Source organism: Rhinatrema bivittatum, chromosome 5, assembly GCF_901001135.1.
Source record: "Rhinatrema bivittatum chromosome 5, aRhiBiv1.1, whole genome shotgun sequence".
Taxonomy (NCBI): domain Eukaryota; kingdom Metazoa; phylum Chordata; class Amphibia; order Gymnophiona; family Rhinatrematidae; genus Rhinatrema; species Rhinatrema bivittatum.
This window is the reverse complement of record NC_042619.1, coordinates 26,997,356-27,016,501: the sequence shown is the minus strand read 5'-3', so window position 1 is coordinate 27,016,501 and position 19,146 is coordinate 26,997,356. Positions and strand designations below refer to the sequence as shown.

Sequence of the window (19,146 nt, the reverse complement as noted above, 5' to 3'; positions counted from 1 at the left end):
ACTGCGAGTTCCTGTAGGGGCGAAAGCATTGAAAGCCTCTGCCCCTAGTTCTTTAGGGGGAGGGGCGCTGGGATCTTTTACCCCTGTCCTCCAGTAGCCGAGGCACTGGAGATTCACCCCACTTGCTGGCTAACTTCTCCAATTCGCTTCCGAATAAGAGAGATCCTTTAAAGGGCATCCTTGTGAGATTTGCTTTAGAGGTCACGTCAACAGACCAATTCCGCAACCATAACTGGCTTCTGGCCGCCACTACAGAGGCTACTTCTATGGCTGAGGTAAGGACCAGATCTGAGATTGCGTCCGTCAGAAAGGCTGCTGCAGGTTCAATCATTTCGCCAGTATATGTTCCTGAGTTGTTTGCCTCTCTCGAGAGGAGCAAACAGGAACGTGCCACCAGTGTGCAGCAGGAAGCAATCTGCAGTGTCATTGCTGTTGCATCAAAGACCTGCTTAAGGATGGATTCTAATCGTCTATCCTGAGTATCCTTCAATGCAGCCCCTCCCTCAACATAAGAACATGCCATACTGGGTCAGACCAAGGGTCCATCGAGCCCAGCATCCTGTTTCCAACAGTGGCCAATCCAGGCAATAAGAACCTGGCAAGTACCCAAAAACTAAGTCTATTCCATGTTACCATTGCTAATGGCAGTGGCTATTCTCTAAGTGAACTTAATAGCAGGTAATGGACTTCTCCTCCAAGAACTTATCCAATCCTTTTTTAAATACAGCTATACTAACTGCACTAACCACATCCTCTGGCAAGAAATTCCAGAGTTTAATTGTGCGTTGAGTAAAAAATAACTTTCTCCGATTAGTTTTAAATGTGCCCCGTACTAACTTCATGGAGTGCCCCCTAGTTTTTCTACTATCTGAAAGAGTAAATAACCAGATTCACATCTACCCGTTCTAGACCTCTCATGATTTTAAACACCTCTATCATATCCCCCCTCAGCCGTCTCTTCTCCAAGCTGAAAAGTCCTAACCTCTTTAGTCTTTCCTCATAGGGGAGCTGTTCTATTCCCCTTATTTTGGTAGCCCTTCTCTGTACCTGCTCCATCGCAATATCATCTTTTTTGAGATGCGGTGACCAGAATTGTACACAGTATTCAAGGTGCGGTCTCACCATGGAGTGATATAGAGGCATTATGACATTTTCCGTTTTATTCACCATTCCCTTTCTAATAATTCCCAACATTCTGTTTGTTTTTTTGACTGCCGCAGCACACTGAACCGACGATTTCAAAGTGTTATCCACTATGACACCTAGATCTCTTTCTTGGGTTGTAGCACCTAATATGGAACCCAACATTGTGTAATTATAGCATGGGTTATTTTTCCCTATATGCATCACCTTGCACTTATCCACATTAAATTTCATCTGCCATTCGGATGCCCAATTTTATTTATTTATTTAGGATTTTTATATACCGACATTCTCAATACAAGTATCGAATTTTCCAGTCTCACAAGGTTTTCCTGCAATTTATCACAATCTGCTTGTGATTTAACTACTCTGAACAATTTTGTGTCATCTGCCAATTTGCTTATCTCACTCGTATTTCTTTCCAGATCATTTATAAATATATTGAAAAGTAAGGGTCCCAATACAGATCCCTGAGGCACTCCACTGTCCACTCCCTTCCACTGAGTTCATTTAATCCTGTTTCCTGTCTTTTAGCCAGTTTGCAATCCACTAAAGGACATCGCCACCTATCCCATGACTTTTTACTTTTCCTAGAAGCTTCTCATGAGGAACTTTGCCAAACTCCTTCTGAAAATCCAAGTATACTACATCTACCGGTTCACCTTTATCTACATGTTTATTAACTCCTTCAAAAAAGGAAAGCAGATTTGTGAGGCAAGACTTGCCTTGGGTAAAGTCATACTGACTTCGTTCCATTAAACCATGTCTTTCTATATGTTCTGTGATTTTGATGTTTAGAACACTTTCCACTATTTTTCCTGGCACTGAATTCAGGCTAACTGGTCTGTAGTTTCCCGGATCGCCCCTGGAGCCCTTTTTAAATATTGGGGTTACATTTGCTATCCTACAGTCTTCAGGTACAATGGATGATTTTAATGATAGGTTACAAATTTTTACTAATAGGTCTGAAATTTCATTTTTTAGTTCCTTCAGAACTCTGGGGTGTATACCATCCGGTCCAGGTGATTTACTACTCTTCAGTTTGTCAATCAGGCCTACCACATCTTCTAGGTTCACCATGATTTGATTCAGTCCATCTGAATCATTACCCATGAAAACCTTCTCCATTACGGGTACCTCCCCAACATCCTCTTCAGTAAACACCGAAGCAAAAAAATCATTTAATCTTTCCGCGATGGCCTTATCTTCTCTAAGTGCCCCTTTAACCCCTCGATCATCTAACGGTCCCAACTGACTCCCTCACAGGCTTTCTGCTTCAGATATATTTTAAAAAGTTTTTACTGTGAGTTTTTGCCTCTACAGCCAACTTCTTTTCAAATTCTCTCTTAGCCTGTCTTATCAATGTCTTACATTTAACTTGCCAACATTTATGCTTTATCCTATTTTCTTCTGTGGATCCTTCTTCCAATGTTTGAATGAAGATCTTTTGGCTAAAATAGCTTCTTTCACCTCCCCTTTTAACCATGCCGGTAATCGTTTTGCCTTCTTTCCACCTTTCTTAATGTGTGGAATACATCTGGACTGTGCTTCTAGAATGGTTTTTTTTTTTGTTTTTTGTTTTTTTTTTTAACAATGACCACACCTCTTGGACATTTTTTTACTTTTGTAGCTGCTCCTTTCAGTTTTTTTCTAACAATTTTTCTCATTTTATCAAAGTTTCACTTTTGAAAGTTTAGCACGAGAGCCTTGGATTTGCACACTGTTCCTCTTCCAGTCATTAAACCAAATTTGATCATATGCCGTTCGCCCCCCCCCCCCTCAGCCATCTCTTCTCCAAGCTGAAAAGTCCTAACCTCTTTAGTCTTTCCTCATCATGGAGCTGTTCCATTCCCTTTATCATTGTCTCCAAAGAGAACCCAAACCGTTAATCCAACCTCCTTATTCTAATTTCTGTAATTCCTTATAAATCAAGGAGACATTATTCAGCGCTCGACATAAAAAAAGTGTCTATTTTATCAAACACCATAATAGATAACGCATCCCTGGGTAAAGAATGAATGTAGTGGCGCAACTGTACATATGAGGTGAGGACCAGACAGTTTGGGGAGGACAGGGGCACACCCCTGCTCAGATGAGCTTCTTGCAGCTACCACTGGAACTAAGAGAATACTCCCATTGGTAAGTGGAGGTGAATCAAATAGTCTTGAGACTGCAGGTTCCAATGTGACAATAGTTCGTATTGAAGTGGTCGCATGTGTGTCACCACCAAACCTAGAACTTGGAGACAGCTCCGCAGCATCGCAACAGAGTTGGGTCATCAACTTCCTTATCCGCGTGGTTGGAAGGAAGACCTTGCCCTGCTTGGTGTAGAATCGGACTCCCAGATATTCGAAGGACTAGGAGGGCTTGAGACTGCTTTTGTCCAGGTTTACGACCCAGCCAAGTTCCTAAAACAAGGAGGTCACCTTGCTGGTCACCCGGAGATACACTTCCACAGACTTGGCCTGGATCAACCAGTCGACCAAGTACGGGTGCACCAGGATTCCCTCTTTTCTCAATGCTGCCACTACGACCACCATAATCTTGCAAAATGCCTGGAATAGATAATGGCGACCCAGTAACACAAATGTTCTTGATGGATAGGAATATGTAGGTAGACCTCGGATAGGTTCAGTGAGGTTAAGAACTCTCCCGATTGTACAGCCAATTTCATGGAGCGTAGGATTTCCATGCGGAAATGATTCACTTGTAGATGTCTGTTGATGCTCTTGAGGTCAGGGATGGGGGTGAAAGGAACTTTCCTTCTTGGGTACGATGAAATAGATGGAATAACTCCCCATATTTTCCTGGGGTGTGGATACTGGGATTATAGCCCTCATCCTGAGAAGCCGAGGCCTTAAAAGAGTAGTCTCCACTGCCTGTTTTTTGTGTTGAGAGTGGCAAGGAGACTTCCCAAGGAGTGCTGTGAAATTCAAGCACATATCCTTCTCTGATGACTTCCAGTAACCACTTGTCCAAAGTGATCTCAAACCACCTTTGGTAAAAGAAAGACAGTTGACCCCTATCTCCTCTTTCCGAAGATGGGTCAGTAAAATTTCCATCGCGGAGTTTGGGACGAATCTGAACCTGAGCCTACCTCTCTTGGGCTGTTGACTACAAATGGACTGAGACCTCCCAAAGGGCCAAGACCTCTGAAATGTCAAGTGTCTGTAGTGGCAAAAGCATTGGGAGCCCCTGGATCAAACCCTCAAAGGCAAAGGGTCCTGTAACTGCTTTCTCTAATCTGGTAGCCGGGGAACTGAAGATTTGCCCCATTCATTGGCCAGCTTTTCCAATTCGCTTCTGAAAAGGAGTGATCCTTTAAAGGGCATCTTTGTAAGATTTGCCTTGGAGGTTGCGTCTGCTGACCAATTCCACAGCCATAGCTGACTTCTGGCTGCGACCACTGAGGCCACTCCTCTGGCCAAAGTACTGACTAGATTCGAGCCCACTTCAGCTAAAAAGGCAGTGAAGGCGGGTTCCATAACCACTCTGGAATTCACCCCCCAAGGTCTTCCACCTCCTGAGAGAGGAGTAGGCACAAACGAGCTACCAGGCACAACAAGAAGCATTCTGTAAGATCATTCCTACTGAGTCAAAGGCCTGTTTAAGGATGGACTCCATCCGCCTATCGTGCGCATCCTTGGCTGCTCCTCCCTCCACTGGGATTGTTGTTCGCTCAGAGACAGCACAGACCAGTGCATCAACTTTAGGGAAACGGAACGCTCTCTCACTGCCAGATCCAGTGGGTATAGAGCTTCTAATGCTTGTCCCCCTTTAAAACTTGGTTCTAGGGCATCCCATTCCAGGTCAATCAACTCCTGGGTAGCTTCCAGTACTGGAAAGTAGCAAGAGGCTTTTCATAGGGAAATCAGAATGGGATTCCTCTTTGGTTCCATCATAGAGTCCATGCCAGGAACTCCCAGCATCTTCAAGTACTCGCACGACGTTATGCGCACAGTGCGTGCAGAGCCAGACGCATTGTGCATACTGACGTCCTATGGCAGGCAATACGAGACACACAAAGCCGTGCGCAAGATGGCGCCACCATGGCCTACCACATGGTGTGCCAACCAAGCTTAAAGTAGTGTCTAGCCCGCTCGTAATCCCACTTCTCTATGCCCCAACGGGATCAGGAATGACATCGGTACAGAGCGCCGAGCCAGGAGACTGGAGGAAGTCTTACCGAAACCCCTCTTGTCTGAAGTTAAAATTATTTTTTTTTAAACTTTCCTGGACTCAGCACTTACCAGCTGAGTACAGAGATGGTCTCCGGCTGCGGTGGAGAGAGGGCTTTGTCCATCACCGTTACGCTCGGCTTCCTGCATCTGCTGCCTTTCAGCTGCTTGAGCAGCAAAGTCCACGCTGGGAAACGGCTACTGGACCAAGGCACACCTCTGAGGGATCTTGGAGATCACCTCAGGAATTCTCAACTGGGTGAAGGACCTTTAGGTATCACCGCAGGAAAGCAGGGCTCAATCTTTTCTCCAATTTAAAAGTAGAATTTCTACTTCCAAAAGGTACAGTGGTCCCCATAGGGAAAGCATGTCTACATCGGCTGGAAACTTGAGAAATACTGAAAGGCTGGGGTCACTGCAGGGGTGTATCTAGGGTGATGTCAGCTTTGAAACCTGACCCCTGTCTCCATCTGTTGGCAAGGGAGCATAAACCCATTCATCCTGAGTCCACCTGGCTACACGCTAAAAAAACACATTTAACACTCCCCTTTTCCCCGCTCCCTTTTGAGCTACACTTGGTTCAGTCACATCTATTTCAAAATATCAGGGCCCACCAGGAGTTCACAGATGGCAAACCCCAAATGAGAGCACGCGTACGGCGAGGGTGTCCAACCTGCTGCATGATGTGTGTGATCGCGCCTGTGGTGGTAGCTGGGATGGACTTCACCACCACGGAGGTCTGTGCCGCTGCCTGCGCTACATGCTGCAGGAGGGTGCGCTGGGGCTGGGAGGTCTGCAGGTGTATCTGATGCTGCTGATGCGTCTGCGCCGGGTGGCTCACGGAGAGCAGAGAGGTCAGTGGCAACTCCCCAGAACTGACCACGGCCGAAGCCATCTGTCTGGGTTTACCTGCGAGCGGAAGCAAAGAGCGAGGTTAACGGCACAGAGCATTCCTGCAGCATGCATCTTCTAGATCTTTTTACTTAAATATTTAAAAAAATAAAATAAAAAATTGAGTTCAGACCACAGTTTAGGATGAGATTTTCCTTACTGAAGTTTTTGTTCAGGTTATTTTGCAGTGCTGAGATTGGACTCTTGCTTTGGTTGAAGTGCTGATTTTTGGTTGTGAGCACCCATTAAATATTCACTCATGTTCTGGGGTGAAACAGGCCAATCTTTTGCTGATTTAGGTTTTCTGCCCATTTTTAAGCATTTACATTTTTTTTTATTTATTTCAAATACAAAATCTAGAGCTTCTATGAATTCAAAGACTTGACAGACTGAACAACCCTTCCTCAACGCTCCCACCCCCTTCCAAAAAAACCCAAAAGCATAAAATGACTGCAGATCCCTGTTTGTAACCCAGCAAGAGCCGGGTTACAAAACTAAAACCCCTCCTACACCTCAACGATTTCCGTACAGTACTCCAATCTATCATTTTTTCGAAAATTGACTACTGCAACGCCATCCTCCTAGGCCTTCCTAAAAACACGACCTACCCCCTTCCAAATGCTACAAAATGCTGCTGCCCGAATTCTCACCAGCACCCACAAAAACGAACATATCACACCGGTTCTCAAGGAACTACACTGGCTCCCGATCTCATCCCGGATCCTATACAAGACCCTCACTATCATACATAAATCCCTACAGAGTCAAAATATGCAATGGTTCAACGATTCCTTACTATTTCACACCCCCACAAGACCCACCAGAAATCAATACCTGGCAACACTACACACTCCCTCACCCAAACTCACGCATCTTCCCACGACTAAAGATCATGCACTTTCTATTGCAGGACTGCACTATGGAATACCATGCCTACCGATCTGTGCCAGGAGCACTGTCCAAAAAAATTTAAACAAACTAAAAGACCTGGCTATTCAAGCAGGCATATACCTGAATCTCTCCCTCGAACCCTCTTCTCTCAAGTCATCCTTATCTATAACCTCCATCCTTTCTACCCCACCCTGCGAAACAACCTATGCCCTAACCATATTACTCTTTTTTTTTTGTAATTATGTTTTTATTATAGAAATCAACGTATTATATGCTCAGACATTCAGCAATATCCCTTATATGTATAAGACATAGCATTAACCATAAACAGAGCAGTACATAAAGTCATGGAACATGTGCCAACACTAAACATGAAGTAATACAGTCCCGATACTTCAAATAAGTATATAATTGCGAAGTTTATTTTATTCAAAAATCGGCAACTCCATTGTTAAATGAACAGTCTTATATGCACGCGGGGTCCCCCGACACGGACCCGTGTTTCGCCAGCGGCTGCGTCGGGAGGGATGCCCACAGTGTTAAACAGGAAAATCTAGAAACAAATTATAAAGGACTGTGTAAACAATGGTAGCGGTACAGAATGAATACAGATAAATGCACGCATAAGTTATTACCTTTAGACGGTGTTCATAAGTTCATGGCATGGAGTGTAATGGAGGAAGGATCACAATCAACTTAAAAGCTGTCAAAACTCGCGCCAACCAGATTCTACAGACCAATCAGAGTAGAGGAACAACCGACCAATCACAGGTGGAAAGGAGACAGCTGTAGCCTATCAAAATCATGTGAAATGAAACCATTCGATTTCTTTGTTGAGGCCCTTTGGTAACACAGTATCTACACGATGTATCCATCTTTGTTCACAACGTAGCAGTAAAGTGTCAAAATCACCCCCTCGCAAGGAGGGGGAAAATTTCTAGAACAAAGAAAAATAAATCAGATACTGTGTGAGATTGTGATAACCAATGATCAACAAGAGGGGCCAGGATACGGGAGTGTTTTATGTTAGATCTGTGTTCAATCATCCGGGTACGAACCTGTCTCTTGGTTTTCCCCACATATAGCTTGTCACAAGGACAGCGTATAATGTAAACTACGCCAGCTGAAGCGCAGTCCGAATCTTGACGCAGAATATAGCTCTTTGCGGTGAGGGGTTCAATAAACTGAGACAGTGTGGTAGTGTGTTTACATACCGAACAGCTTCCACAGGGTCTGTGAGTTCCCATCTGAGTGCCACTGGGGCGATTTTGTAAAAAATCTGAACTAGTCAGGATGTCCCGGAGATTTCTCCCCCTATGGTACGTGAATCTCAAAGAGCTATGAAACATGCTAGAAAGGGCTAAAGCAGACCAGTGTTTTCTAAGGATAATTGATATCGCGTGACTAGATGGTGAAAAAGGCAAGATGCAATTCAACGAAGAGTTATCTTCTCTTCGTGCAGGGAGGAATAACCAATCCCGGTTTACATATAGGGCTCTCTTATAGGCAGATCTTAAAACTTTATAAGGGTACCCTCTCAACCTAAACCGGGCAAACATCTCCTTAGCTTTTTCTACATAGTCAGTCGTCGTTGAACATAGTCTGCGCAGCCTTAAGAATTGTCCGGTGGGAATATTCTTTTTAAGGTTTTTTGGATGACAGCTGTCAAACTTTAATATGGTGTTGCGGTCGGTTATTTTGCGGTAAATAGTGGTAGAAAAACCTGAACCAGTGTTAGAAATTAGTAAATCCAAAAAAGGTATCTCTGAGTGATGTAAGCAAAAACTAAACTGTAGATGAGGGTTACATTGGTTCAACCAGTCAAAAAATAAATAAAATTGTATTTCTGTCCCTAACCAAATTAACAGGATATCGTCAATATAACGGTACCATGAGTGTATAAAATTCCACCAACTTGAGGGATATACAAACGTTTCTTCAAATTGGGCTACAAGCAAACATGCTAGACTGGGTGCCATAGTGGCACCCATTGCAGTCCCTTTTATCTGTTGATAAAAGGATGATTCAAAACGAAAGTAATTTTTAGTTAAAGCTAAATCAGTAAGTTGCATTAGAAAGGATGTCGGAACCCTAGTTGGCTCTGTACGGGTATTTAGAGTATCCTCAATAACTGTTAGGGCATCAGATTGTGGGATGTTTGAATATAGAGAGACGATATCCAAGGTGATAAATAAAAAAGGAGTAGAAGGAAAATTAGCACGGTCTAGTAAGATGATCAGATGAGAGGAATCACGTACGTATGATTTTATAGTTGGAACAAAGGGTCTTAAAAAAATGTCCACAAACTGTGAGAGGGGTTCCAAGACCGAGCCTATCCCTGATACAATTGGACGCCCGGGTGGGTTTACAAGAGACTTGTGAATCTTTGGAAGTACGTAAAATACTGGTACAGTAGGGCTTTGAATAGTGAGAAAGGTGGCTTCTCTATTAGTAATATAATGGTGGGAAACAGCGTCCTGCACAATCGAAGCAATCTCTAATTTCAGTGTTTCTGTCGGGTCCGAGGGTAAAGGAAGATAGAAAGATGTGTCCTGCAGCTGGCGAAGAACTTCAGCTTTATAGTCCACCCTGTTCAAGACAACCACACCCCCTCCCTTGTCTGCCGATTTAATGATGATAGACGGATCCTCTGATAAAGACGACAAAAGGGTTTTTTCACGTTTTGATAGGTTAAAGTGGATATATTGATGTTCTTGTGTCAATAATTTAATATCATTCTGTACCAATTTCTCAAACGCAACAAGCATGGGATCTACTGGGCCTGGAGGGACCCATCTAGATTTCGGGGTGACCAATGAATCATCTTGTGGAGAGAGGTTATCTGAAAAAAATAGTTTAAGTTTAAGCAGTCTAAAGAAACGATATAAATGGACTTGAACATCAAAAATATCCACTTTAACTGTAGGAACAAACGATAATCCTTTTGCCAACAAATTTAACTCATCATGTGATAACGTTCTTGAGGAAAGGTTAAACACTATATCTGAGTTCATTGCCAAGGGTCTTGTTGTTGTCGTGTGGTGCGAGTGGATCGTGAGTTCATCGGTGGGCGACCTCGTGATCTCGAACCGCGGTTGTTGCGGGGAACCGGTACTGGATCTAAAAAAGCAGCAGCAATAGAGGAGGATGATGATGGGCCAACATTGGGTTGAGTAATTCGTGGTGGCGGGACCACAGATTCTTCGCCGGACGAGTCGTCTGATGATTGAGCAAAGGTCACTGTCTTTTTTGGAGGTCTGGAAGGGTTCATCCATTGGTAGACGTATCCTGACTTATAATCCGTGCTATCACGTAGAAATTTTTTGTATTTCTGGATTTTTAATTCTTTCTTAAACTTCGCTAAGTTCTCAATGAATTCAGAATGTTGTTGCTCAAATTCCTCTAGCGAAGCTGCACTCGAACGGATGGCTTGTATGTTCGTATCTACTTCGCTCTTCAGTGGAATAATGACTTCTTTAGTGGTCTCAATGATCAATATCATGAGATCAAGAGAGCACTTATTTAAAATCTGATTCCAGCGTGTAATGAAGACCAGATTGTCCATATGAAGTCTAGGAGCTTTCTGTACCCTCAGTCCTCGAGGTATCCTCCTAACCCGACAATACTCAATAAGAGTGGAAGCGTGTAATTCTGCCCGGGTCAGGCGTTTCTGTGAATTAATGGCGTCTGTCCATGATACAATGGGTAATTCCTCAGTATCTGGGTCTGTAAAAAATAGAGCATCGGCTAGGACAGCCTGAAGAGATTCATCAGAGTAGCTGAAGGTCTGGTCATCTGTACCGGTAGCCATTTAAACGCTCATTAAGAGAAGGAGAACCAACCACAAGCAACCGAGCTGTTCGGTATGTAAACACACTACCACACTGTCTCAGTTTATTGAACCCCTCACCGCAAAGAGCTATATTCTGCGTCAAGATTCGGACTGCGCTTCAGCTGGCGTAGTTTACATTATACGCTGTCCTTGTGACAAGCTATATGTGGGGAAAACCAAGAGACAGGTTCGTACCCGGATGATTGAACACAGATCTAACATAAAACACTCCCGTATCCTGGCCCCTCTTGTTGATCATTGGTTATCACAATCTCACACAGTATCTGATTTATTTTTCTTTGTTCTAGAAATTGTTTCCCCCTCCTTGCGAGGGGGTGATTTTGACACTTTACTGCTACGTTGTGAACAAAGATGGATACATCGTTTAGATACTGTGTTACCAAAGGGCCTCAACAAAGAAATCGAATGGTTTCATTTCACATGATTTTGATAGGCTACAGCTGCCTCCTTTCCACCTGTGATTGGTCGGTTGTTCCTCTACTCTGATTGGTCTGTAGAATCTGGTTGGCGCGAGTTTTGACAGCTTTTAAGTTGATTGTGATCCTTCCTCCATTGCACTCCATGCCATGAACTTATGAACACCGTCTAAAGGTAATAACTTATGCGTGCATTTATCTGTATTCATTCTGTACCGCTACCATTGTTTACACAGTCCTTTATAATTTGTTTCTAGATTTTCCTGTTTAACACTGTGGGCATCCCTCCCGACGCAGCCGCTGGCGAAACACGGGTCCGTGTCGGGGGACCCCACGTGCATATAAGACTGTTCATTTAACAATGGAGTTGCCGATTTTTGAATAAAATAAACTTCGCAATTATATACTTATTTGAAGTATCGGGACTGTATTACTTCATTCCAGCATTCGTGTTGGGTTTCTACATTTACTGTTTGAATGCTGGCTGCAGCTCGGTTGCTTGTGGTTGGTTCTCCAACACTAAACATAACATCTAACAATATGGAATGATACAGTAATCCACTAAATATGTCTCATGGCTTCGTCCCATATTTATTTATCCCCCCCCCCTCATATTATCATATACAAGATCTCAAAGAATTTGAGGCAGACCACTGTTGAAAAGCTTGCCACGTTTTGTAGAATTTCACCAAAGTGTCCCTTCTTGAGGCTGTCAAATACTCCATATAATAAATCCACTTCAACCTCTGAAGTACCACAGACAAAGAAGGCGCACTATGTTCCTTCCATCGTTTTGCAATTTCACCACGAACTGCATGAGCAAGCGCTTTAAGTACTTGTCTATGTTCAATGGACACAGTGGTTTCTGGAATATGTAATAAAGCCTCCTTTGGGCTAAAATGTATAGGGATGTACAACAGGTCCTGAAGCCATTTTGCAGCTTGTTCCCATAATTGTTTGATGATTGGGCATGTCCACCACATATGGAAGAAGTCCCCTTCCTGACCACAATTCCTCCAGCATAGCGAGTCTTTACGAACCCCCATCTTTTTCAACTTATGGGGGATTCAATACCACCTAAACAGCATTTTGTAACTATTTTCCACCATGGAAGCTGCTATAGAACTGCGGCTGATAGCCGAAAAACAAACATCCCATTCTCCCTCTGTGACCTGTACCCCCAAATCTTTTTCCCACGCCTTCATATGCAAAGGGTGACTCACAGCCCCATTAAGAATAGTATAAATCTTTGATATGACCCCTTTCACCATATGAGCTTTTTCACAATACCCTTCTAGGAGCGTCTTCCCTTTACTCATATCCACTCGAACAGATTTAGAAAGCAGAAAATGGCACAATTGCAGATATGCAAACTGATCGGAGACATTGAGCTGGTACACATTTTGCACCTCCACATAAGATTTCACCCCTTGGTCAAACCAAAATTGGCAGAGAGTCAATATCCCTTTCTTAGCTCATTCGCGGAACACTGTCCATTCTTGCTCTGCTGGAAACTCCTCGCATCTATGAATCCTGGTGGAATAGAAATATCTACGATCCCCCACCATCTGCTTCCTCCATCGTTGCCAAAATGTCAACATAGTGACCATACATGGGGATATGCATCCTAGATCTGTCGAAATGTGACCCCTTCCCCAGAACCAGTCTGTATATGATGTATTAGGAACTAAATCCCTTTCAAGTTGTACCCATTGTTTCACTTCCTTATGATTATGGAAGTCTACTATTGCCCATAGTTAGGAGGCTGCATAGAATTTTAAAAAATTGGGAAAATGGCTGGAGGCCTGGGGGTTATGTTGGTGAAGCACTGTTCTTGCCACCCTTGGGGGGTCTCCTCTTCCAGATAAGAGAGAAAACTTTAACTTGTAAACCCCTTAAGGAGTAGGAACTATGCATGGTAAAGTTTGAAATAGGCGATCCGGGGAAGAAATGTCATTTTAATAGCCGCAATTCTGCCAAGCCAAGTGAGTGTTAACCTGTTCCAAGCCTGTAGATCCCTCTCCAACTTTTTAATCAACGGTAAAAAATTTAAATTAAACAAATCGTTATATTCTGATCCAAGCAATACCCCTAAATATTTCACGGTTCGCATTGCCCAGTGGAATGGGAATTTCAATTACAAATGAGTAATCATGTGAGGGGGGAGAAAAATTGGCAAAATCTCCAATTTTTATTGACTTTAAAACCAGACACCTTTCCAAATGCTTCTAATTGCGGTATAAGACCCTGTAAAGAGCGTTCAGGGTCCGTCAGCGTAAATAATACATCATCTGCATATAATGCAATCTTATAAATTTTATCTTTGATATTGTTTATTTTAAAACTTTTCTGTACCGTCGTTTAGTAATGCACCATCACAACGGTTTACAAATAGGCACGGTTTGGTTTGTAAATTATCTAGTGGGTGCCAATAAATTTTTCGGTTACATGTTTCAAAAATTATGATCTATATGGAAAGTGGATTGGTATTTCCATTTATATGATCAATAGGATAATTAATCCCTTGAATAACATTGTCATTTCTAATTTTCACTGCCATTGGCTCTAAGCAAAGCGAAAACAATAAAGGTGAAAGGGGGCACCCCTGAAGCGTGCCCCGCTGTACTTCGAAATTGTGCGAGTATCCCCCATTTACTTTTATGCAAGCAGCAGGTTTCCTGTATAATTCTTGGACCCATGTTAGGAATCCCCCTCCAAGTCCCACCTTTTGTAACACCTGGAACAAGAAAGGCCAGTGGACCCTATCAAAGGCCTTTTCGGCATCGACTCCGAATAGTACGGATGGAATTTTGTACATCTTAGCATAATGCACTAAATTTACCACCTTTCTGATGTTATCCCCCGCCATGCGACCTGGCATGAAACCCGCCTGATCCTCATGAACCAATTCGGGTATTACAAATTTCAATCTATTAGCCAATATTTTCGCTAACAATTTCAAGTCGATATTAATAAGCGATATGGGTCTGTAGGAGCTGGATAGCAAAGGGTCTTTCCCTGGCTTCGGGAGTTTCGTTATCCCAGCCACATTTGCCGCTGGTGGTAGATGTCCCCCTGTACCCAAATCGTTAAACAAGTTAACCAGCGGGTCCACCAGTTCTACCTTAAACTTCTTATAGAAGAGAGGGGTATACCCATCTATCCCTGGAGCTTTTCCCGGTTTCAGCTCAAAGATAGCAGCTAGCACTTCCACAGATGATTATAGGTTGTTTAACTCCCTCTGACAACAAATTCTCTAACCTTGGGAGCTGAATCTCATCCAGGTATTTCTGAATATCTGCCTCTGAAGCACTATCCTCCTTGAATACAATGCGGCAAAAAACTGATTAAACTGTGACCGTATCCCCACCCCTTCTGTTATAAGAGTCCCATCATGTGCTTTAATCTTAGTAATTTGTGATTGGGCCATTCGGGCTTTCAAAGAGTGTGCCAAAAGCTTTCCCGCATGATTTCCATGTTCATAATAGGTTTGTCTAGTGAAGTCTAACTGATAGGCCCTCATCCGCTTCTAGCTGTTGTAGCTGATATCTAATGTTACCCAATTCCGTCAGTAGGTTCCTAGTAGGTGTACGTTTATGGTCTTTTTCTACTTTTGCCAATCTGTCCCTCAAAATAAGACTTTGTCTAAGCTTTTCTTTCTTTTTATAGGATGCTACAGCTATAAGTTTGCCCCTAAGAACAGCTATGAGGCATTCCCATAACACTACTGGCGTAATCCCTTCAGTATTATTAGTCGCTAAATATTCCCGAATAGTTATCTCATCTCCTGTTTCACCGTCCCATCCTTAAAGAATCATTTAACTTCCAGAATTGGCATCCGTTATCGGATCCGGCTCCAGAGAAAGACCACCAGATAGGGGCATGATCGGACCATGTAATATTTCCAATGCTAGCCTCTAGAGTAGCCCCCGCAAAGGATTTATCAATAAAGAAGTAATCTATTCTGGTGTAAGTGTCATGTGCTTTAGAATAGTAAGAATAATCTCATTCTCTAGGTTGCCATTCCCGCCAGATATCCACTATTTGCCATTTTGTAATGAACGAGTGCAAAGCGCTACGATCCACATTGGAATAATGCCCCCCACCTTTGGAACAGTCTACCTTGGGGTTGCAAACCAAATTAAAGTCCCCCCTATGATCAGTTTTCTGCATTTAAACTGAAGCAGTCTCATCTATTCTCTGGAGTACCTCTTTGTAGTGTACTGGGGTTGTAGACATTCAACAAAGTATATAGGGTCTGATTTATATACAGTGATGCAATTATAAATCTGCCCTCCACATGCCTATAAATTGAGTCTACTTGAACCATGAGATCCCTGGAAATGAAAATCCCCATACCTGTGTATTTAGACTTAGGCGTACTAGCCGTCAAAAAACCTAGTGGAAAACAAACATTATTCAGTAAACCTTCGTGTCTCTTGCAAAGATGAGTCTCTTGAATAAACAAAATATTTGCCTTCAAAGAGATTGCTTCTTTAAACATATTATTCCATTTGGCTGGATGGTTAAGGCCCTTAACATTCATTGAGACTATCTTAGGAGACATCATTAACATATCGTTCCCCCCCAACCATGCCTTTTAACCTTTGGCAACTAGCCTCCCTCCTCTATCTCAAAGTGCCCTTCACATATCTCATTAACCATCCATCTTAGTGAACAAGCGCCTGCTCTCCACATTCTGCCAGAGACTTTCAAATTTTTGCCACGCCTCCCTCCCTGCATCCTGTCCCTCCCCCCTCCCCCGTAATATCTCCACTGCCTTTTCATCAGCAGGGAATCCCCTGAGGTGAAAGTGAAATCCCCCCTCCCCTTAACTTCAATTACACATATAGTATCAAACTTAAAACATATAGAACTTCAGCTATAAATAGCATATGGAATTCCAGCCAAGTATTCAGGCATATAGTATGGAATGGAATAACCCCAAAATAGCGACAAGTATCCTGCAGTATCCTGCAGGTGCAACAGGGACCGTGAAATTCTGTGATCACGTAGTACTTGGTCCTTCTTCACTCTCCTTGGATCCAGCATGTCCGTTTGAATTGCATTGTAATCTAGAGCCTGTGTTTCCCTTTCATTGCCTTCATGGACAGTCTGAGCCTGTAGGTTTTTGTACGCCACTCTCAGCCTCCGGGAGATTTAGGCCCTCACCTGCCAGAACCGAGGCCGCTTCCGACGCCATCTTGATGAAATGCATGCGTCCATCCTAAGTGAAGGCTAAGCCAGTCGGGTACACCCATCTGTACCTTAAGTTTTCTAGTCGGAGAAGTGTTGTCACCGGCTGAAAGTCTCTCCTTTTTTGCAGCGTGACTGCCGCCAAATCATTATATATAGTAAACACTCTGACCTTCCCACATGATGGTGCCCATCTTACGAGCCTGCTGCATGATAGCTTCTTTCATGCGAAAATTATGTAGACACGCAATAATGTCTCTTGGGATATTCATTCTACTAGGTCGAAGCGCTCAGTGTGCCCAATCCACCACAATTTCGCCCTCCATATAGTCACATTGCTCAGACAGTTCATCAAACACTGCCCTGCATATTTTTTGCACTACCAATGTCGCATCCTTATATGCTTCCATTTCAGGTATACCCCGAACTCTAATATTCGCACGCCTCGATCTGTTCTCCAGATCTTCCATCTTAAGCTGCAGCTCTTCATTAACTTTTTGCAGAGTAGAGAAATCTTTACGTAGGCGCAAGACTTCCACCGCCTGCCCCTCTACTATATTCTCCACATCTTCGACCCTCCAGCCAAAATCCCCGAGCTCAGAACGGAACTCCAACAGTGCCGCTTGCATATCCGCTTTGATAGATTTAATGTCTTTTTGTATTTCCATAAACCATAGCATGAAATCATCTTTAGTAGGTTCCGACGTCGCTCCCATTCTGCTTGACTCCGTTCCATCTTTCGCAGCATGTTTTGCCCCCATCTCCGGTTGTGGGGGCCTGTCCGCCATTTCGCTTTCTTCTTCACATGGCCACGAAACGGGATCCTCCTGACTCGTACGAGAAAGTTTTTAAATCCAGTGATTTTTTCCTGGATGACATCTCAGAGGTATCCACCAGCCCGTTACTCTTCCAGAAGAAAAATTAGCCCCGATTGCGCTGATAGAGCTTGATTTAGGATGAGTGGGAGAGGAGCTATCGCCTTATGCGACCATGCTATAGGGATGACATCACTTCCTCCACCATATTACTCTTTGGAGAAATGCCTTTTCATACCCCACCTGGACCTCTCCTGACCCTCTATAGCATACCTCACCTCCAAACCCAATCCTTATCATAGATATTCATTCCTCTCTATTGCTATACCTTTTGTTACTGTAAATACTTGGACATTGTACTGTAAAGTTTTAGACTATTTCTCAGTTACTGTTCCAAATTAGTTCTAAAATGTTTGAATTTTAGTTCCCTGTAAAGCCTTTTACGCTGCATTCATGTTCCGTGTAAACTTATGTGATGTTCCCAATGAATGTCGGTCTATAAAAAACATTAAAGAGCCAGTTAAGTTAAGGAACAAGAGAATAAAGTGACTTAACCAGAATTACCCAAGTCCTAGGGAGTCCACCCCCAGCTTTCTTTTCTGCCATTCAGTTACCAGACCTCCCCTCCCCCCACCTACCTGCTGTAATATACTCTGCAACAAGTTCCGATTCAACCACCGCGATGGAAGGGCTCTCGGGAGACTGGCGCTTATCCTGCGCCATCTGGATAGGCACAGCCATCTGGCTCAGGTCGATGGTGGGCTGTCTAGGTTTTGATTCCAACTTTTCTTTAACTATTATAAACAAAATCAAAACAAACCCACCGGGATAAAAAGCAGATATGTCTCACCAAGCCTCCTGAAGGTGCAGGATCAAGAAAAGTGGCCATGAGACCCATGAGAAGGCAGGTGTGTTTTTGTTTAAAAAAAAAAAAAAAAAAAAAAGTTTGAAGATTGCCCTTGAAACATGAAAGCGGCCTCAAAAGAGCTGGGTTTTGGGACAACTGTGACTTGTAAATATACAGCCAGCGTACAGCCACTTTGAAATTACCATCTCTCAACTGTAACTCTCTCCAAAGTGACTTAAAATTCCCTTTACGAACCCAGAGTACTAGCTACCTTAACTAGTTACTTACCTGAATAGGAAGTACCTGAAACTAGTAACACATTCTCCTAAACTGCAACTAATTAACAAAATGGGTTTTGCTCCCTTGCCAGCAGATGGAGAAGGAGTCAGGTTTTAAAGCTGACTTCACCCTAGATACACCCCCTGCAGTGGCCTCAGCCCTTCAATATTCTCTTCAAAAGCAACTGTGGACATACTATCAAAAAAAACGATGAAAAAAAAAAACTTGATTAAAAACAGATAACCGTAACTATATTCAACCAAACACTGAATCCCAGTAAGATTATAGATGCCCTGACCCTGGGACTGGATGACTGTTTACCCGTATTCTCTTGGAATCTATATCCACTCCAAGGGCGAATCCTTGGCACCGTTCTTGGGCAGCCGGGGGCTGGATGCTGAGTCCATCTGTCTGCACTAAGGAAAATGAAATTATCAGGTAAGCAATTTCTCCATTTCCTAGCGAGTAGCCAGATGGACTCACAATCAATATGATGTACAAAAGCTACTCCCGATCGAGGCAGGAGGCTGCCCGCGATCCAGTTAATACCGCCCTGGAAAAGGCTGCGTCTTCACGGGCCTGTATGTCCAGGCAATAGAACCTGGAGAAGATGTGCAAGGAGAACTATGTTGCTGCT

The 19,146-nt window shown here is 43.3% G+C and overlaps 1 protein-coding gene across 4 annotated transcripts in view; it reads right to left on the bottom strand.

The window, feature by feature from the left end:
* The window catches only part of EMSY (EMSY transcriptional repressor, BRCA2 interacting), a 166,142-nt gene that overhangs the window by 9,416 nt on the left and 137,580 nt on the right, over positions 1-19,146 (bottom strand). For 2 of the 4 annotated variants that reach the window (XM_029602160.1, XM_029602159.1), the window contains exons 16-18: positions 18,022-18,177; positions 15,732-15,770; positions 5,995-6,230 (exon numbers count right to left, since the gene is read on the bottom strand). In XM_029602160.1, coding sequence (XP_029458020.1) covers positions 5,995-6,230; positions 15,732-15,770; positions 18,022-18,177 — 431 coding nt within the window. The remainder of the gene's footprint in view (positions 1-5,994; positions 6,231-15,731; positions 15,771-18,021; positions 18,178-19,146) is intronic. The other 2 variants (XM_029602161.1, XM_029602162.1) reach the window with 2 other exon arrangements.